General features: G+C 46.0%; 1 protein-coding gene across 2 annotated transcripts in view; it reads right to left on the reverse strand.

Moving 5' to 3' along the window:
- The window catches only part of USP14 (ubiquitin specific peptidase 14), a 1,988,776-nt gene that overhangs the window by 601,677 nt on the left and 1,367,133 nt on the right, over positions 1-19,966 (reverse strand). For both annotated transcript variants that reach the window (XM_044065241.1, XM_044065240.1), the window contains exon 10: positions 10,667-10,778. In XM_044065241.1, coding sequence (XP_043921176.1) covers positions 10,667-10,778 — 112 coding nt within the window. The remainder of the gene's footprint in view (positions 1-10,666; positions 10,779-19,966) is intronic.

A 19,966-nucleotide genomic window follows, 5' to 3' on the forward strand; every position in this document is an offset into this window, starting at 1 on the left:
GAGTGTCGGTCCTTTTCCCTGCGTTTTTTGGTTATTTGTGAAGTCGGAGGATCCGACGGCATAATATAAGCAAAATCCGAGCCGAAAAACTGCTCTGCAAATTCCGACCGACGTCTAAGCGTCCGTCGGTTAAAAGAAGCACAGGCTAGACAAGCTGCTACGTCGTGATCTGGGCCTAAACAAGGTAAGCAGTAAGAGTGGAAATCTTTATGAGGTATTTGTTTCCCACAAGTTAAACAGTTATTCACTTTTTCTGACATCGGCTGAGGCAAGAAAGAGTCCCCAACGGGGTACTTAGCTTTTTTAGAAGTCCTCGAAGTAGTATTCGGTAGTAGTAATCTCTGGTTCTGACCGACCGGCACTTGCGAACAGCTTCTGCTTCGGGCGCCACGCGGCAAGAAAGACTGGGGAAAATGGCGTCGGCTGATGCCTTTATACCCGAAGAACTGCAGCTATGACGTCGGGTGAAGCGCGACACCAGCCGAAGCCAGACCCAGACTTTGGAATCCGGCTGACCAAAGGGCTGCCTGACGATAGGACAACCCATTTGTAAGGACTGCAGATGCATCCTTGAAGGACATCATGCACAGTTCAACCACTGATGCTCAGATGCCTCAGAGGAGCATACTCCTTGGGGACAATAAAGCTCTGAAGGGCTTCACACACAAACTTGTCTTTTAGTCAGCTCAGCTTGAGCTGACAGTTTGGGTGCGTGGAAGGTGCCATGAAGCTTTGAAAGCAGTCTGGCTGTTATATCCTTGGCGAGATATAACCCCATATAGCTAAGTCTACTGCAAAAGTGATCAGTATGATGAACATCCAGAGCTGCTTCTCTTCCCTTTGGTTTCTGGACAAGAGCAGAAAACCATATTCACACAGCAGACAAGGTTTTGGACTCCTGCTCACTTTTGGACAGCATCTATTTCACTTTAGGTCCAAATAGGGTGGCTCTAGTGTAGGGAGCATTGAGAAAAGTGCAAGTGCTCTGCATATACACAGAGATGCATCCAGGCATGCCATTTAACAGCTATGCTGGTGCCAGTGCCCTCTGCTGCATTTGAAATAAAGCACACTGACACGTTCAATACAGAATGAAGGGTGTCCAGCTGTGAGCAGACAAATTTCTTCTCCTCCACAGATAAGGACCTAGAAAGGGATTTGGACAGCCCCTTTGTTATATCCATCTGGAAAGCATGTTATATGAGCCAAATAGTTCAGTGCCTTGACAGCAAAGGTCACTGAAGAATATATCCTCTTTACAAACCTATCCAATGCCTTGGACTCTCTGTTGGAGAGATGGACAGTGGAGGTCTCCACAGTGAGTAGCTCCTTGGTGACTGTTGCCACCACCACGGAACCCCACTGCATTACTCTTAATGCAAAATGGGGAATCTTTAGGCGATACCAAAATCTTGTTCTGCTTCCTGGGAATGGGACAGACTGGATCCAGTTCCTTCCCTGTCTACATAGAGACCAAATCCACCAAGTCATCTGAGAGAAGGACCACCCAAGAGGTAGAAGGGGCAACCCAAAAGCCTCAAGAAATATGGATTCCTCCTTAGATGGTGCTTTGATGAAGCACCCCCCCCCCAACTTTTTGCCTGAAAAGTTCCAAAATCTCACCGAAGGATATGTCCTCAAAAGGGGGGATCTGGGGACCCCTTTACTTCACTGAAAACAGCATAGTCTGTTAAAGACTCCTTCTGAGAGTACAGTACCAAAATCCAGTAGCACCACCAAGGAACGCTCCAGTACACAAATTAGAAGAAAACAAAAAAGGAACGTAACACCATAGACATAAAACTGGAACTTTAATACAACAAAAACTAGAACAGGATAAGCGCTTTCGGCATGTGCCTTCCTCAGATCCTGAAAACAATTCCTACACACAACTATTTAAGAACCAGATAACCAATCTAGTTAAAAGGCAATTAAGCAATTAAAAAATGAGGCAATGAAACACAGCAACACTTACTCCCCATCTGCATAGTGCACTTGTAACAAAAACATGTTTTAAAATAACTTAGATCCAAGTTTAAAACAAAACTACATTTTGTTAAATACAATCAGCATAGCATATTAAAACTTATAGTAAATAAATAAATAAATGACAGCAGTGTTTTCTTACTTCTGAGAGTAAACGTGCCTCCTCTTGCACGTATGCTTCTGGTAAACCTCACTAGTGGCATGATCTGGGGAGGAGTCTGAAGCCAATTGGGAGTCCACTTGAGACTTTGAGGGCTGGTTGACCTAACATGACAGGATGTGGAGGGGAAAAGACCTGAAGAGCTCAGTGGGTGCAAGAATGAATCAAAGCAGGGTATAAAAGTCTGCTCTCCACACCAAGAGCGTAGTCTCTTGAAGGCCTCAAAAGCAGAAGCCAAAAGAGGCCTCACGACCATCCAAGTAGGGTCCAAGGACTCAAGCACAGGTTGGCTCCAAAGACCTGCTTGATGACGTAGCTCAGAGGTCAATACATGTGCCGAGCTATCTAGTGTGGAAGCTTAGGGAGAAGGGAAGGCTTAGAAAATTTCAGAGACAAACCTGACCCTATGGCACTGATGCAGACCCCTCAGCTCTGTGTTCCATCTAGGTCTAAAACACACAAGAGCTGAATGGATCACAGATACAGTCAGAATCAACGAAGACAAAACCATTAGATTTGCCACAGACAACTACCAGGAAGCACCTACATCTAAGAAACCTGAATCTTAAGACTGGATCAGGGAAGAAGCAGAGTAGATGACAGGATGGTTTACAGCCTGAGACTCAAACACAGGCCAGAACTGTGAGAACCTCCAGATATATCTGTGTCCTGAGGAACTTCCTCATTATTCTATCAACATCCACTTCAGAGAGACTCCTGGAGGTCTGCCCAAACATTAGGGACAAAGCAGCAAAAGGGGGGTCTGGATAGCTTGTGAAAAGATCTTTCCTGGAGAAAAGAAAAAGCAGAGCTTAGGAGAAACTGGCTCTGGGGAGAAGCACAGTTCCGGGAGCAGGAGAGGGCTGGATCCAGTAGTGACAGACTTCAGAGCCAGGACAGGCTCAGTGGGTTCTGCAGCTTTGAGGTCAGGCTGGAAGAGGTGGACCAGTCGTCTGGGGAACATTTTTTTGGCTCCTTGTGCCTTTCCCCGTCTTTGTCCCTTGGCTTGTCAGCATTCTTCTCACCCCTAATCATCTCCATAGTCGACTTGGAAGAAGTGGAAGCTGATGATGAGTATGGGAGGGAAACTTCTCCCACTCTGTTAGAGAAAAGGCACTTAAGCACCAGCTTATTCCATGGCTCAGTCAAGGCCTGGAACCAAATGAAGTGAAAACAGAACTACAAAGCCTCCAAACAATACACACACTTCATAAGAGCATCGTGAGTTGAGGATCTTGTGGCCACAACCAATACACTTTTTAAAGCCTGATGTTTTTTCTACCACTGTGCTACAAGAATCAATGACCAAGATGACTACAACAACCTAACAATAACAACTTCCAAGTATAACAACTAATGATACTAACTACAACTATAGTCTGATCACAACTATAAGAACAATATCACTATAACAGGGAAAACAACAGCACCACCAAACACAATCAAAGAAACAATTCAAAAGAAACTAAAAGGATAGATCAGCAAGTGACAAGAAGGCAAAGGTTTATCCCATTATATATATATATATATATATATATATATATATATATATATATATATGGGATCACTACATAATCCCGAAAGTTTGAAATACCGAATTTCAAACTTTCAAGACTATATAGCCGAAACCCCTAATTACTGAAAGACCAGAAGCGCGAATTTCAAAATCCCGATCGAGAGTTTGACATTCGCGCATCTGGTGTTGCGGTATGGTGGAAGGTCAGGTAAGTATCTATGTTTAATGTGTTGGTTAGGGTTTAGTGTGTAAGTGTGTGTTGTGACTGTGATGCGTGTGTGCGAGGGGAATGTAGGTGTGTGGTGGTGTTTTGTGTATTTGTGTATGTAGTGCGACCTTGGAGTTAGAATATTTAAGTGGGGGGTGGAGTTTAGGTTTGTGTGTGTGTGTGTGTGTGTGTGTGTGTGTTCAGGGGACGGTGTATGTGTGTAGTGCATGTTGAGTGTAGGTTTCAGCAGTTTGAATTTCGCGGTTTTGATGTTTTGGTATTTTAGTGTTTCGGGCATTTGGACGTCGGTAGTTTGGGTTTTCAGGATTTAGTAGTGGATCTATATATATATATATATATATATATATATATATATATATATATATACACACACACACACACACACACACACACACACACACACACACACACACCAGGAAAAGGGGGAACTGGGTATAAGAAGTTAGGCAAATAACAGATAGTAATTAAATAGAGATATGTTCAAAGAAGTACATTTAACTGACAACATGCTGAGCAGACAGAGAGCACCAGATTCAAATGAGTGGGGAAACATGATCTGAGGTAACTTCATGAGGATTATGGGTAAGGGGAGGAGCCTGAGCCTTGGATCCAAAGTCTGAAAATAGTCAAAGTCAGATCCTGTAACCCATCCATTGAAGAATGGATGAAAGAGAACAAGAAGCTATGTACTCACCATAACGTTCGATGTATGCAGTCCATCTCACCTCACATTCTTACCCGTGGGTTCGGAGCCGAATACCGGCTCTGACTCGGCCGATTTTACTAGCTCGAAGTCTCTCATTGGCTGGGCCAAGTGGGTATCCCATAGTGCACTGCTCCATATCCCCAGATCTAGTTTGCTGCGAAAATCATTTCTACTCCATACACACATCACATCCACATAAAGAATAACATAATGAAAGGGACTCTGTAGATGACAACCTAACCTCCAAATCCTCCAGGAAGGGGGAAGGTAAGAATGTGAGGCGAGATGGACTACATACATCGAACGTTATGGTGAGTACATAACTTCTTGATGTTATGTAGTCCTATCTCGCCTACATTCTTACCCGTGGGACAGCGTCCCTAGCACCTACATCCTGGGTGGTTCATAGGAAAATACTCCTGAGAACTGTAGAGCCAAAGGAAGACCTGCCCCTGGAGACCACGTCCAATTTGTAATGAGAAACAAAAGTGTGAGGAGAAGCCCAAGTAGCTGCAGCACATATATCATCCATTGACAATCTAGCTTGATAGGCTGTGGATGTAGAAACAGCCCGAGTAGAATGTGCCTTGACTGGAAATGGCAGATTTTACCTCCTGCCTGATAGATGAAAGAGATGCAACTGGCTATCCATCTAGACAGTGTGACCTTGGATAGCAGAGAGCCCATTCGGTTTTCCGAAAAGGAGACAAAGAGTTGGTCAGATTTCCGGATATCTTTTGTCTGGTGTAGATAGAAGCATAACTGTCTATGTATATCCAATTGGTGAAATCTAAATTCTGCCTTGTTAGAGAAGTGGGGGAAGAAAACAGGCAACTCAATGGACTGATTCATGTTGGACACGGAAGCCACTTTAGGAAGGAATGAGGGGTTTGGTCTAAGAGAGACCCTATCTTTATGGAAGATTAAATATGGGGGTTTGATGGAGAGGGCTTGAATTTCCGAAACCCGCCTCGCTGAAGTGACTGCTGTTAAGAATGCTGTTTTCCATGTCAAGAATTTTAATTCACAGGTAGCTGCAGGCTCAAATGGTGGTAAAGTAAGGGCTTGCAAAACAAAATTGAGATCCCAGGACATGACAGGTTCGGACACTGGGGGACGAAGCAACAGAGTACCTTTAAGGAATGCTTTGCATAGTCTGTGTGCCATGAGACTAGGTTCATTTGCTACGTGGAAATTAGATATCGCCGCCAGCTGAACTTTGATGGAGGCTGATGTGGACTCCTGATAGAAAAGCGTAGACAAGAACTCCAGAACCGAATCTATTGGAGCTGTGTAAGGATCAATGCCTCTAGTATGTGCCCAGATAGAGAACCTTTTCCATTTACTAGAATAAATCTTTCTAGTGGATGGTTTATGAGAGGACGATAATCTATGGACCACTTCCGGTGAAAAATTATGATGTCTAACTAACGATGGAAGTGGAGTAGCCAGGCTGTCAACCGGTGGGTCATCAGAGCGGGGTGGAACTGTCCTGACATGTGTGTCAGTAAATCTGGTTGTGGTTCCAGAATCCAAGGAGTGTCCACAATGTATAGTTGAAGAAAGGGGGATCAGACTTGACAAGGCCAGTGTGGAGCAATCAGAATCATTCTGCTTCCCAAGAACTGCGCTTTCTGAATCACCCTTGACAGCAGGGGAAACGGAGGGAAAGCATAAAGCAGACCGGAGGGCCAATCATGAACCAGAGCATCCCTGGGTGATTCCCCCTGTGGGGGGATCTGCGTGAAGTAGTTGCTCTGCTTAGCCTGTCCGCTATGATGTTGGACTTACCCGGAATGTGCGCAGCCACCAGAAACCATTGGGAAGCTATTGCCCAATGCCACACTTGCATAGCCTCTCTGCACAGAGGGTAGGGACCGGGTTCCCCCTTGTTTGTTGAGATACCACACTACTGACATGTTGTCTGAGTGTATCGCAATTGTCCCTAGAAGAAGAACCTCCTGAAGTGCCTGCAACGCAAGAAGCACTGCTCTCATCGCCAGGATGTTTATATGCAAATGTATCTAGTTTTCGTGCCTTGGACCGTCCTGCCAAGATAATACCCCACCCCATCTGGGAGGCGTCCGTGGTCACCATGGCAATAGGGATGGGTGGAACGAAGGGCTTCCCCCCATTCAAATTGTTGGTGCACAGCCACCAACGGAGGTCCTGCTTGCACCTGTCCGTGAGTAAGATGGGATGAGATAGTGGGAGTCTTTGGAAAGACCAGTGAGCAAAGAGGAGCCATTGAAGAAGTCTCATGTGTAATCTCGCTAGAGGGACCAACATGATAGTTGCTGCCATGGTCCCTAGGAGTTGGAGAACCAGTCTTGCCTTTGCTTGTCTCAGGGGTATCAGCATGTGTATTTGTTGTTGTAATACTGTGATCCTTTCTTGTGGTAAGAATGCTCGCATTCGAATGGTGTCTAAATCTGCTCCTATAAAGATGACACGCTGTGAGGGCAATAAGGCAGATTTTTCCCAATTTATTGTTATGCCCAACTGGTGACACAAATTGAAGGTAGCGTCCCTGGTTTGAACTAGTTGATGCCTGGTGGGGGCAGTAAGGAGCCAGTCGCGTCCAGGTACAGAAACACCTGGAATCCCTGACGTCTCAAGTGAGCCGTCACCACCGCCATACATTTGGTGAACACCCTGGGGGCTGTGGTGAGAAGAAAGGGCAGGGCTCGAAACTGGAAGTTACTGGCTCCCAGCCAGAAGCGTAGGTGACTCCTGGATGCTCTGTCCATTTTGACATGGTAGTAAGCATCCTTGAGGTCGATGGAGCACATCCATACCTCCTCTCCCAACAATGGGAGGATCGATTGTAGTGTGACCATATGGAACTTGGACTTGTGTACGTGATTGTTGAGCTGACTGAGATCTAGTAATGTGTCTCAAGTCCCCTGTTCTTTTCGGCACCAAAAAGAATCTTGAGTAAGTCCCTAATCCGATTTGGTCTGAGGGGACACGCTGGATGGCTTCTTTTTCTAGCAGCTGCGAGACCTCTGAGGCTGCTTGATCCCTTTGACTGGGTGGAATGCCTGGGATTTTTCTGATTGGCGGGGGTACTGAAGAGAATGGAATGAAGTAACCGCTGGAAATTACCCGTAATACCCATCGGTCCTGGGTAATGCTCTCCCAGGCTTCCGGGTTTAAGGAAATTCGAACCCCGACTGGCTCCGGATAAGCGCAGTCTGGCACACCCCTCAGGAACGAGAGTATGGAGAGCCACGGAAGGAGTCGCGGTCTCCAGAACTGCGGGGGCCCCCTCTGCCTCTGGGGCGATGTCTCCCTGAATAACCCCCCCTGCTTCTGGAGGGGGGTTCACCTTGTGCGGCAGGAAAAAAACTCTGACTTCTTGAACCACAAACCCCCCCCCCCCTGCTGGGCCTTGGGATAAGGCCTAGAAGGAAGGGAAAAACGGACCCCTACAGCAGACAGGGTCTTTCCCTCTTGCTCACACCTGGTGAGGGTGTCTTTCACTTTGGTCCCAAACAAGGAGGAACCGTCAAAGGGGGCGTCAGTGAAGGAAGACTTGAAGGCCTCCGCAAAGTGACACAGGCGCAGCCAGGCTTGCCTTCTAAGGGTGACCCCTGAGCTTGCTGCCCTACTCGCTCCCTCGGCTGCATACGAAATGAGCCATTAGCAAACGAGTTGAGGGTAGAGACTGGGCATTAACCGTCTGACCACCACCTCAGGTATGTTACCCGCAAGAGTATCTCCCAACTCTTTGAGGAGATCTCTCTGGAGCCGAATGAAGTGAGACAGATAATTCAGCGACCGTAAAGTGAAGGTTGCTGAAGATAGGGTACGCTTCCCGTACTGATCCATGGTCCTAGACTTCTTGTTAAGAGGATGGACGGATGAAGAAGACTCTGCTACTTCCTTCTGGGTGGCTGCCGCCACCACCATGGCATCTACAAAGACTCCTTTTGACAGAAAGTCTTTGCCCTGGGGGGGGTGGAAAGAAATTTGTTGGGACGCCTGGGCACAAGCTCCACAGAATCGGGGTTTTCCCACACTCTCGACAAATGAGATCAAGAAGTTCGTTGAAGGGTAGAGACATCCAGGAGGCGGAGGGCTGAGCACGAAAAGCCTTAAGGAATACTAACTCCTCCTCGGAAGGAGCTTTGAAAGGCCAGTCACCTCTTTGTTTCAATATCTCCAGGATATCGGAGAAGGAAACATCATCAGAGGATGACTTGGGGGACCCTTCCGATTCCTCGAGGTCAGTATCTGAGGTGAGAGACTCATCCTGGGAGTCTATGTGCTTCCTCTTGCACAATTTTTTTCTAGGAGGCTCCTCAGGCATGAACTCTGGAGAGACCCTCAGAAAGTTGGGGACCGCTCATGGGGGTATCCTTAGGGCCTGGCGCTCTACTGTCCAGGGATAGGTATCAGAGGCTCTTGCCGGGGTAGTGGGGGATGGAATGACTGACCCAGGTGATGTGGCTGACGACCTGGCCAGCGCTCTCCGCATGGCCTCAAAGGCCGGTCCCCTCGAGTCAGAGGACAGACTGGCCTCCGAGGCCACGACTGAGACCGGGGTCCCATGAGTCGATGCACCGAGTGGGAAACCCGGAACTGAAAGATGTTCCGAAGTATCCTCCTCTGGCCCGACCTTAGAGACCCAAGTCTTGAACCCTGTGGACGGAACAGACATGGACGGAACCGAGGTCGGCACAGATAGACCCTGAGGGAGTATCGGAGCCAGCGTAGGAACATCACTCGGAGCAGAGCATACCGGCTCCGACGACAAGGATGTGCTCGGAGGAGGAATCATCGAAACGGTCATAGGAACTGGCTCTGGAGCCGAGTGGGTCGGAGCCAAGAACAATTTAGCCAACACCGGTGACTGAAGGAGCCTCTGCACCACCCTATCAACATCCAAATCAGAGAGCCTGGAGGATTTGGAGGAGAGCGATGGAGATTGGGATCTCTTGTCAGGTGAACCATGCCTCACACTGGCGACCGGCTCCAAATGGGTTCAAGAATGATAGGAGCCGACGCCGATTCAGTTAACACTGATACCTCCTGCGGCCCCGAGGACAGTGTAGCCGAGGAAGTAGAGTCCAGTACAGTAATCTTCTCCGGAGGCTCCGAAGAGACAGATGTAGCCAGAGACCTTTTCTTAGCCTTGGAAGCTTTGGATTTTGACTGAGAACTGGAAGCCAAGTCTATAGCTTCCTCAAACGACAGTTTTAGAAGTCCCTTCAATATTAATTTATTTTTCCTCTCCTGGAGCACCCTAGGACTGAACGCGTAGCAAAAGCTACATGACTCCTGTAAATGGATGGCTCCAAGGCAGTAAATACACACTGAGTCTCCATCCGTGATGGACATCTTATATCCACATTTGGAACATTTTTTAAAGCCAGAATGCTTATGCTCCTTCTGATCCTTGGATAACTTATAACTAGCGCCAAGCGAAACCACCTAGACACAAATCACAAAAAAGGGCGGGAACAACACACACAGTAGGTACACCAGAAAAACTCTACTCGACACAATCGAAGAACCTCTAACTGAAACTGTTCTAAGGGGACACACAGACAAAACATAATCACACTAAAAGTTTATCTAACAGAGGGGAGGACTAGGTCCTCTAACTAAAACGGGCCTAGCCCACTGGAACAGTTAGGGATACCAAAAGACACAACTACCACACTCAAACACAGCAAATACAACAAGAAATAGCTATCAAAATAGCTTTTGGGTATGAAATATCAAATTTCTCTAAGAGAAATAGCAAAAAAGAGGGTACTTAGCCACAGCCAAGCGAGACCACGTCTGAGCTACACAAGCGGCAAACAAGATCTGGGGATACGGAGCAGTGCACTATGGGATACCCACTTGGCCCAGCCAATGAGAGACTTCGAGCTAGTAAAATCATCCGAGTCGGAGCCGATATTCGGCTCCGAACCCACGGGTAAGAACGTAGGCGAGATAGGACTACATAACATCATTGGATCTAAACATTATTTCTACAAAAATGCAGTTTTTCAGTTATCTTAGAGTTCCTAAATGTCTGTTTCATGAATACTTTATCAAAAAGGTAATACGTACCATCTTGAGTCCAGTAAAGAGATATTTCACTTCCTGGTTAATAAAGCAGCTGAGCTGAAGTGCATTATCTGTTCCTTTTGTTACTTCTTCTTCTGCTTCAATACACTTCATACTTTTTAAAATTTGTTAAGGAAAAGGAATAAGTATTTCACCATTACACAAATTGCTAATTTTGGCAAAAGTTCAATTTGGAATTAAATAAAAACTCAATGCCTTCAGTAGATCATTTTGACCACCTGAAGGCCTCAACTGTCATGGTCGACAGTCCACCTTAGGTTTCCACAGAAAGTAGGTACACGCCTAGTGGGACTAATCTTGCCAAACAAATAAACCAACATGCAGTAGCTTGAATATCCCAGTCACTGGATAGGTCCCTCTCTTCAAAAAAAAAAAAAAAGAAAACATCTTTTCATAGCACAAATTTTGACTGTGGCAAAGGGTTATTAATAAAGGACCTGCAACTACGGCAAGGCAAACAGAAAACTACTATTAATTTATTTCTAAGCGGGCTGGTAAATGCAGCAGTCTGTGGTTTTCATCAAGGAGTAACATTGTTGTCAGTCTCCACCTTTTCTCTCTCTTTGTTACAGTTGATATGCAACAATGAATGCACTCTACTCAGATTGAACATAAACAGGACATGCAAATAAATTTCCATTTTTTTCAGTTAAAATTTCTACAAAACACTCATCCACAGATGAATTTGTCTTCCATATTTCTAAACTGGAAGCACCCTTTATGGATACTGGAAAGCTTTTCATTCTTTAACTTTTGGCTACTTATTACCTTACTGCTTTAGACTTCTGTATTCACAGACTCTGTTATATGAAATATTCTGTCATTGTTGGCCTTGGTTTGAAATTTAAAACAGCTAAAGAATGAGCCTATCCCATCCAGTTAAATCTAAATTGAAAAACATTTTTTTCAGGTGTATCTCTTCCTGGCCAGCTCAGTAGCACATACAGTACAACATGTGTTACTCACCAAAGCCAGACTACCAGAATCACAAAAAGAAACCCAACAGAAGACCATCACCCATCCACTGCAAAGATACTGTCTGCATCACATCTTAAAGGGAATGCAATGAGCATGTTAAAATTCAAGTACCAAAAAAAGCAACAGCATACTGCAGATTCATAGCAATGGCCATGAATATCGACAACTGTTGAGAGCTAGCGTGTAGTGGGAAGCAAAAAGATTTACTGCCCGGAAGCTAAACTGCACTTCTGCAGCACGGGTTAAAGTCACCAATTATATTGCCTACAACTAAGTACAATTCCTATTTATTAACATCCTGCTAGAGGTACGAGTCTTAGATCATCCAACTGAGTCACGGTGCTGGCCATAGTGAACACACAAAAAAAAAAAATGTGCAAAAGGGTTTCCAAAAATGTCTGCACACTGACCAACATCTTAATTTTGGCTCTCCTGGTGTGAAAGCAGAAACTGAGGAAAAAGGAATATCATTGGACTGTTATCTGAGTAAAATCCAGTTACTTGCTGCTAAGTACATTTCCTGGATGCCAGCAAAGAAGAAATTTGGAGAATCTGAAAGGAAATCAGCCAGAAAAGGAGAAAAAAAAAACACTGGTTGAGAACGATTCAGCAGCTGTTCAACAAAAAGCAGTTCAAGCTTCAGCATTGGTTCAAGAGATGGCTTCCAGAAATTCACAGGAAAAAATCAAATACAAATGAAACACTGAAAGAATATCAACTCAAATAACAAAAGGCTGAAAAAAATAAAAAGCTTTAACTAGCAATTCAGATGCTCTAACAAAGCTTCAGAGATTTGAAGCTGAAATGAAAAAAAGGTTGGGTGAGCATGAGGCGTCTCAAGAAAGGTTTAGAAAAACAGAATTAGAAGGCACAGTGAAGCAGAGAAAAAAAGAAGTTATGTACTCACCATAACGTTTGAGTAGTTGTATTTCATTTGTCTTCAACCTGTGGGTTTCGGATCCACATCTGATCCGACATGGCCTCATTTTCCAGTTATGGATCTGAGCTCCAGATTCCTCCCCTTACCCATAATGCCTCCCTGTCTCTCTTCAGATCAAGTTTGCTGCCTAAAAGGTATATACCCAACCCAATATCGCCTTATCATAACAAGGATCTCCATGACCTGGACAGAGTCAAGGGCCAAAACAATTATACAAAATTAAACACAGCCTGCATCAATGATAAGGTCAGGGGAAAGGCTGAGGACAAATGAAGCACATCTACTCAGATGGAATCTTATGGTGAGTACATAACTTCTTTATCTGAAGTAGTTTACTTCATTTGATCTTCAACCTGTGGGACAGAGTCCCCAGTTACCATAAACTCCTGGGTGGCCTTCACGGAAGGATATTCCGGAGCACCACAGAGCCAAAAGATGCTCTATTCCAAGACACAATATCCAACTTGTAATGAAAAATGAAAGTATGAGATGAGGACCAAACAGCTACCGAGGAGATATCATCCAGATATACCCTAGACCAGAAGGCAGCTGACGTTGCCATAGATCGGGTGGAGTGTGTCTTCACTTGTCCTGGCAGGGACCTACCTTTCACCTCATAGGCTCAAGCAATGCACAAAGAAATCCATCAAGCAATAGTTACCTTGGAAACTGGCTTGCCTAAAAAAGGTTTAGTGTAAGACATGAGCTGATCAGATTTGCAAAAGGGTTTTGTCCTATGTAAGTAAAATCTCAGTTGTCTATGAACATCAAGGAGAAGAAACTTGTATTCCCCTTTGTTCTGGAAGTTGGGGAAAAAAATGGTAAATTTATCATCTGGTTAATACTGGCTTCCGAGGCCACCTTAGGAAGAAAGGATGGATTAGTACGCAATGACACTCTGTCCTTGTGAAAGATCATGTAAGGCACCTTTAGAGAAAGAGCTTGAAGCTCCAACACTCTTCTGGCTGAGGTAATGGCCACCAAGAACGCAGTTTTCCATGTCAAAAACTGAAGATCAACTGATGCTGCCAGTTCGAAGGGTGCAGAAACCAATGCCTGTAACACTAAGGTAAGATCCCACGGAGGCGTAGGGTCCTTAACCAGAGGTCTAAGTAGAAAAGTCCCTTTTAAGGAAGGTCTTGCAAAGTTTGGAAGAAGCCAGGAAGACATTCACCCCCAACATGGAAATTAGAGACAGCTGCCAGCAGCAGCTTAACTGTGGAAGAACTACCACCATGATGAAAGATGCTGGCCAAAAACTCTAAGACCGCTGAAAGAGGAGCCGTGAAAGGGCCCAAAGCCTGCTGAGTAGCCCATATGGCAAAACATCTCCATTTGCTACGATACACCTTTCTGGTGGAGGATTTGTGAGAGCTGCCACCAAAATGGACTTTACAGGGGATGACAATCTGGGATAATCATGGGAACCAAATCAGCCAAGCCGTGAGCTTCAGACTGTCCAGATCTGGATGAGGGATCCCTGAGGGATGAGAAAGAATATCAGGAACTGGATCCAACGTCCATGGAGGAACAACTAGGTGAGACCATAGTGAGGGGAACCAAACCTAGCAAGGCCAGAATGGGGCTATGAGTATAAGTGTTCTCCAGCCTTCAAGTTTTCTGAAGAAACCTGGACATAAGCAGAAGTGGAGGATAAGCATATAGGAGACTGGGAGGCCAAGCATAAACCAGTGCATCTCTGGGGGCTTCCCCCTCTAGGAGGTTCAGAGTGAAAAACTCGCATTTCGTATTGGAAGGAGATGCAAAGAGATTGCAGCAAGGCTGACCCTACTTTAGAAAGATCTGTTCCACTACTGAAGGATTCAGAGACCACTTGTAAGGCATCTGTTAGAATGCTGGATGGCCCCGGAATGTGCATTGCTACTAGAAAGCGGCTGGTGGAGATTGCCCATTCCCACACTCTCATGGCTTCTCGACAGAGGGGATAAGATCAGGTTCCCCCTTGTTTGTTGCTGTACCACACTACTGACATATTGTCTGTCTGAAAGGCAACCCTAGAGGAAGATGGGCATGAAGTGCCCGCAATGCCAGCACGCCCTCATCTCTAGAACGTTGATATGCAACTCTGTCTTGAAGGGGAACCACGTGCCTTGGACTGTCCTTCCCAAGCAGTGAACCCCCCCCACCACCCTAGTTGGGAGGCATCCGGTCCGTGGTCACTGTGGTTTTGGGAAAAACAGGGTGAAAGAAATGTCCCTTGAGGATAACCAGAGATTGAATCCACCACTGAAGGGAGTCCCTGCATGCCTTCGAGATTCTCACTAGAAAGGTGAGAAGAAGGTCTAACAGGGACCACTGGACTGCAAATGTCCACTGAAAAACTTTCATATGCAGGAAAGCCAATGGCAGGAGATTGATTGTGGCTGCCATGGAGCCTAATGCCCTGAGCACTGCTGCGGCTGTGGGGACTTGAGCATCTAGAATTTGTAAGACATGCACTCTTAAATTGCATATCCTGTCCAGGGTGAGAAAAACCTTCATTTGAAGAGTGTCTAGATGTGCCCCAATAAAGTCCAGAATATGGACTGGCTCTAGAGAAGATTTGTTCAGCTTGATGCTGGTACCCAGATTGTTTGCTAACTGGATGAAGTAATCCCTGGCTTGACACAGTAGATGCTCTGAGGGGGAAGCAAAGAGCCAATTGTCCAGGTACGGAAAGACCTGAATACCCTGGAGCTTCAGGTGAGCCGCTACAACCGCCATCACTTTGGTAAACACTCTGGGGGGCTGTGGTGAGACCAAAGGGGAGGGGCTCTGAACTGGTAGTGATTGGCTCCCAGCCGGAAGCGAAGAAACCTCCAGGAGCATCTGTCCATTTTGATGTGGTAGTACGCATCTTGGAGATCAATCGAGCACATCCATTCTGCGGGCTGAAAAAAAGGCAGGATAGATTGAAGTGTGACCATCCAAAATTTTGTCTTGGTTACTGACAGGTTCAATGTGGACAGATCCAAGATGACTCTGAGGTCCCCCATTTTCTTTGGCACTAAAAAGAACCTGGAGTAAAGACCAGATCCAGACTGGCCTGGAGGGACCAGTTGGATGACTCGTTTTATTCAGCAGCTTTCCTATTTCTAGCACTGCCTCCTCCTGTTGTGTGGGTGGGATGTCTGGAAGGAGTTTGTTCAGACGGGGATGTTCCTTAAATGGAACGAAATATCCTCTGCATATGGTTAGCAACACCCAGCGATCTTTCGTAATGGAGTCCATTGCCTTCAGGTGTAGCGACATGCAACCCCCGACTGCCTCCAGAGATGAGCAGTCAGGCAACCCCTCAGGGTTGCTGCCTGGGTCCCTCCAAAAAGGGTTCTTGGGACCCAAAATTCCTAGGACCCCCTCTGCCTCTCAGGCAGTGTCTTTTCAGACCCCCTCTGCCTCTGAGGGATGGAGAATCCTGAGCATCCCAGTAAAACACCGGAGACTTCTAGAACCACATCTTCTTCGTTCCTTGCGGATTCCTGGAAAAGGATCTTTGAGGAGAGGAGAAGCAGATCCCGATGGAAGATAGTGTCTTCCCGTCCTTCTCGATCTGGACCAAAGTCTCTTTGACAGACTTCCTGAAGAGGGAAGAACCATCATAAGGGGCCATTGGTGAAAGACACCTTGAACGGCTCCGAAAACTGACACAAACGGAGGCAGGCATGATGCCTAATAGCAATGCCTGTTCCTACCGCCCTTACAGCTCCCTCCGTAGCATGAGAGAGCAGTCACATGGACGTGTTGGCAACTGCTTTTAGTGTGGCCATTCGAGCGGAGAAAGTCTTCTTGTCCTCTGTCGGCATGGACTCTGAGGTAGACTCCGTGATCTCCTTCACTAGATCTTTCTGGAGTCTGACATGTGCCATACAGTTCAGCGCCCTCACTGAGAAGGTCACTGAAGCATATACTCACTTCCCAAAATGGTCCATCGCTCTTGATTCTCGATCAGGGGGATGGACAGTGGAGCTCTCCTGAGCGAGCTCCTTCTTGGTGGTGGCCGCCACCATCATCAAATCTACCGGGGACCCCAACCCTTTGCTGGGGCGCTTAGGGATGGGTGCTACGGTGTCCAGCTCCTTCCATGCCTTAGATGTTATTAAATCCATGAGTGGATCAGCAAAAGGGGATACCCAAGAGGTAGATGGGCCTGAACCAAATGCCTCCAAGAACAGGGACTGATCTGAGGTCAATTTGGGGGCTGATCACTCACCCTCTGGTGAAAGAGCTCCATGATGTCTCCAAAGGAGACATCCTCATGGGGTGACCTTGGGGAACCTTCCACTTCATTCAAGTCCATGTCTTCTGTGAGGGACTCTGGTGGAGAGTCCAAGTGCCTCCTCTTACACTTACATTTGCGGGGTACCTCCTAGGGGGGTGAAGAGGACTCGCAAACCTCTTGATGTTCCACTGGAACTTCCTGGGGCATCACGACCAGAGGCCATCCCTGAGACAGCCAGACAGTCGGAACCACAGTCAGAACCAGGGGGGTCTGGGCAGCGTCAGAGGATGAAATGGTCAGAGGCCTCTACACCAAAAGAACCCTGTCCACCATGTCAAATGCAGAGGTGGGGCAAACCTCTTGGGATGTACAGATGGGGCCCATCCCCTTCTGACCCAATGGGGAGTCGGAGCCGAGATGCACGAGAGGGATGCTCCGCTCCAAAGCACTCAGAATAGACAGCACCCCTTCAGATCTGACCCCAAGGCTACGGCTCCAAGAGCCAGGATTCAATCTCATCGGATCCAACAAGCTCAAGGCAATGGCCAGCGTCAAGGTAAATGGTACCATTGGCGCCGACCCAGAAAGCCCTCAGATCCAAGAACTCCAAAACCACCAGTCGGATCGGAGGCCTAGTTACTGGTCAGAACAAAGGTTGCAAGGAGCCCCCTCTAGAGGGAGAGGGTCCCGGCAAGACCTCCATCTGGATCTGGGTGCAGATGAATCTCCTCATCATCTTCTCCATCTCCACTTAAATTTCAGGTGGAATGAGAGGACGGCAACGAAACTGGATGACAGAGCTGTTGGGGAGAAGTCCTTACTGGGTACTGGCTATGAGTCTCCTTGGGCTCGTCAGAGAACCTGGAGGAGTGTAGGGGAGGAAATCCAGGCCTAGTCGCTGACCTGACTTCCTGTGGGGGAGCTGCCTCCGACAAGCGGTCGAGGGACCGCTTGCGGGAACAGTACTTCTTGGCCTTGTCCCCTTCCCCAGATCTCTTAGCAGGAGTTTGAGTCCCAGAGGCCGGAGAAGAGGAAGTAGAAGATGCAGCTGCTGCTACCCTGCTGGAGAGGAAGGGACAGTAGTTCCTGAAGAGGGGAGCAATCCCTTCAGTATCAGTTTGTCCCGCCTGTCCTTAAGTGCACTGGAGTTGAAACTAGCACAAATAGGACAGAGGAACTTGAGGTGATCTGCACTGAGGCAAACCACGCACAGAGTGTGGCCATCCACCAGGAAAAGCTTATGGCCGCACTCTGTGCATTTCCTAAATCTTGCTTAGGGGCTTCTGCCATATCCACAGGCCCAAAAGTCACACACGCACACTCTCAGAGAGAAGGAGGAGGAGAGAAGAGGAAAGTTGTTTTTTTTTTTTTTTTTTTTTTTTTTGATATCCAGCACAGACGCGAGTGAAAGCAAAGGATGCAAGAAAGAAACAGAAGATGTCAGAGAAAGAAAAAACAGAAATTAGTTCACTTATGTGACCCAGGAGGTGGAGCTCAGAAACCACTCTTGTAACCACTATGGCGGCAAACGAGATCTGAAGGGAGATGGGAGACATGGGGGCATTATGGGTAAGGGGAGGAGTCTCGAGCTCGGATCCATAGCTGGAAAATGCAGCCTTGTCGGATCCAATGTGGATCTGAAACCCACAGGGTGAAGATCAAATTAAGTAAACTACTTCAGATCCTGAGATTTTATGCTGTACCAGAGAAACTGGAAGGAACTGTCTATTCATTTTATGAAAGCATAAATAAGCAACTGAACTGGCGTTCCAAAACAGGATTTGTTAATTTAACAGGCACATCAAGGGCATGCTCCAAACTGGCCATGAGAAAGCAGCCAAGATCCATATTAATAATGATGCAATCATATCAACAAAAAAAACTGATCCTGGAAAAAATTTGGCAGAAATGAAAAGTATTAAAAATCAGAGAGAGCAGAGTTGGTAGAAAATGATTGTTCAGTTTACACCAGGAAGTGGAGAAGCAAATTTCTCCCAGCAGTCAGAGAATGCAGTGAGGCAAGTGTGAGAGTCAAGCTACTGCATCCAGCTGTTTTCAGAGTATTTTTTGGAAGATCAAATACATTTTTGATGCAGAACAGGGTAAGGAGGAAATATTTATCAAACAAAAGCAGCTGAGCCTGCAGGTAGTAGGGAACTCTAAACAATAAAGCCCATAAAGAGACTTTGCCAGTGAAAGTTTTTCCCCAATGTTTCAAGGAAAATTATTGAGAGAAAAAAAAGCACAGGAAAGGACTGAAAGAATCAGGAGTACCTTTGACTTGAACTAGAGTCTAGTGTTTGGAGATGGTGATTATCAGGAAGACCAGCAACACTGAAATTTGTGAATAAATGTGATATTATAAAGTATAAATCACATCTGTGACATATGGCTTTGCAAATAAAAGTGGCTGAGAAAGACTGGACTTTTGTTGACTTTGTTGAACTTGTGGATGGACTGTAAAGCATAAAACCCACATTATGTCTTTAATGTTTAGAAAGGCATTAAATGGAAAAAAGTAACTGTAGGTAAAAATTTTGTTCGCATTAGTATTTGTATGTAACATGATTGTTATATTGTGAAATAGTCCTGTACAGTGGGTAGTCAGGGGTATTTTATATATGTAAGTGGGGGGTGGGTTCAGTGACTGTTGTACAGTAGAGTCTCCATTAACTGGAACTCAAGCAACCAGCAATTTTGATTGGCTCACTGTTTCGCACCGAACAGAAGAGGCCTCGCTTTATGATTTTTGATTGGCTCATATAACAACATATGGCAAAACTCGCAAAGCGGTGCCTCTTCTGTTTGTTCTGCACTGAACAAAAGTGGCTCTGCTTTGTGATTTTTGATTGGCTCCGTATACTGGCATGCTAGTCAATCAAAAATTGCAAAGCAGCTCTCAAGCAACCAGAAACTAAACTTATCCGGCATCTACCAATCCCCATGGGTGCCGGTTAAGTGAGAGTTTACTGTATGTGTTAATGATATTAAAGAAAACAATTACCTTTTTTTAGTTTAAGAAATACAGATGTTACAGTATAACAAGAGAAGACAGACTGCACAGAAGGAAGCTGAATTAAATATAATGCTGTGATTTTGGTCTGCAGAGGTGGGAGTGAGTGTAAAACTAAGATGATAATTTCCC

The sequence above is a fragment of the Protopterus annectens genome, chromosome 3.part0 (assembly GCF_019279795.1).
Source record: "Protopterus annectens isolate FY-2018-M chromosome 3.part0, PAN1.0, whole genome shotgun sequence".
Classification (NCBI taxonomy): domain Eukaryota; kingdom Metazoa; phylum Chordata; order Ceratodontiformes; family Protopteridae; genus Protopterus; species Protopterus annectens.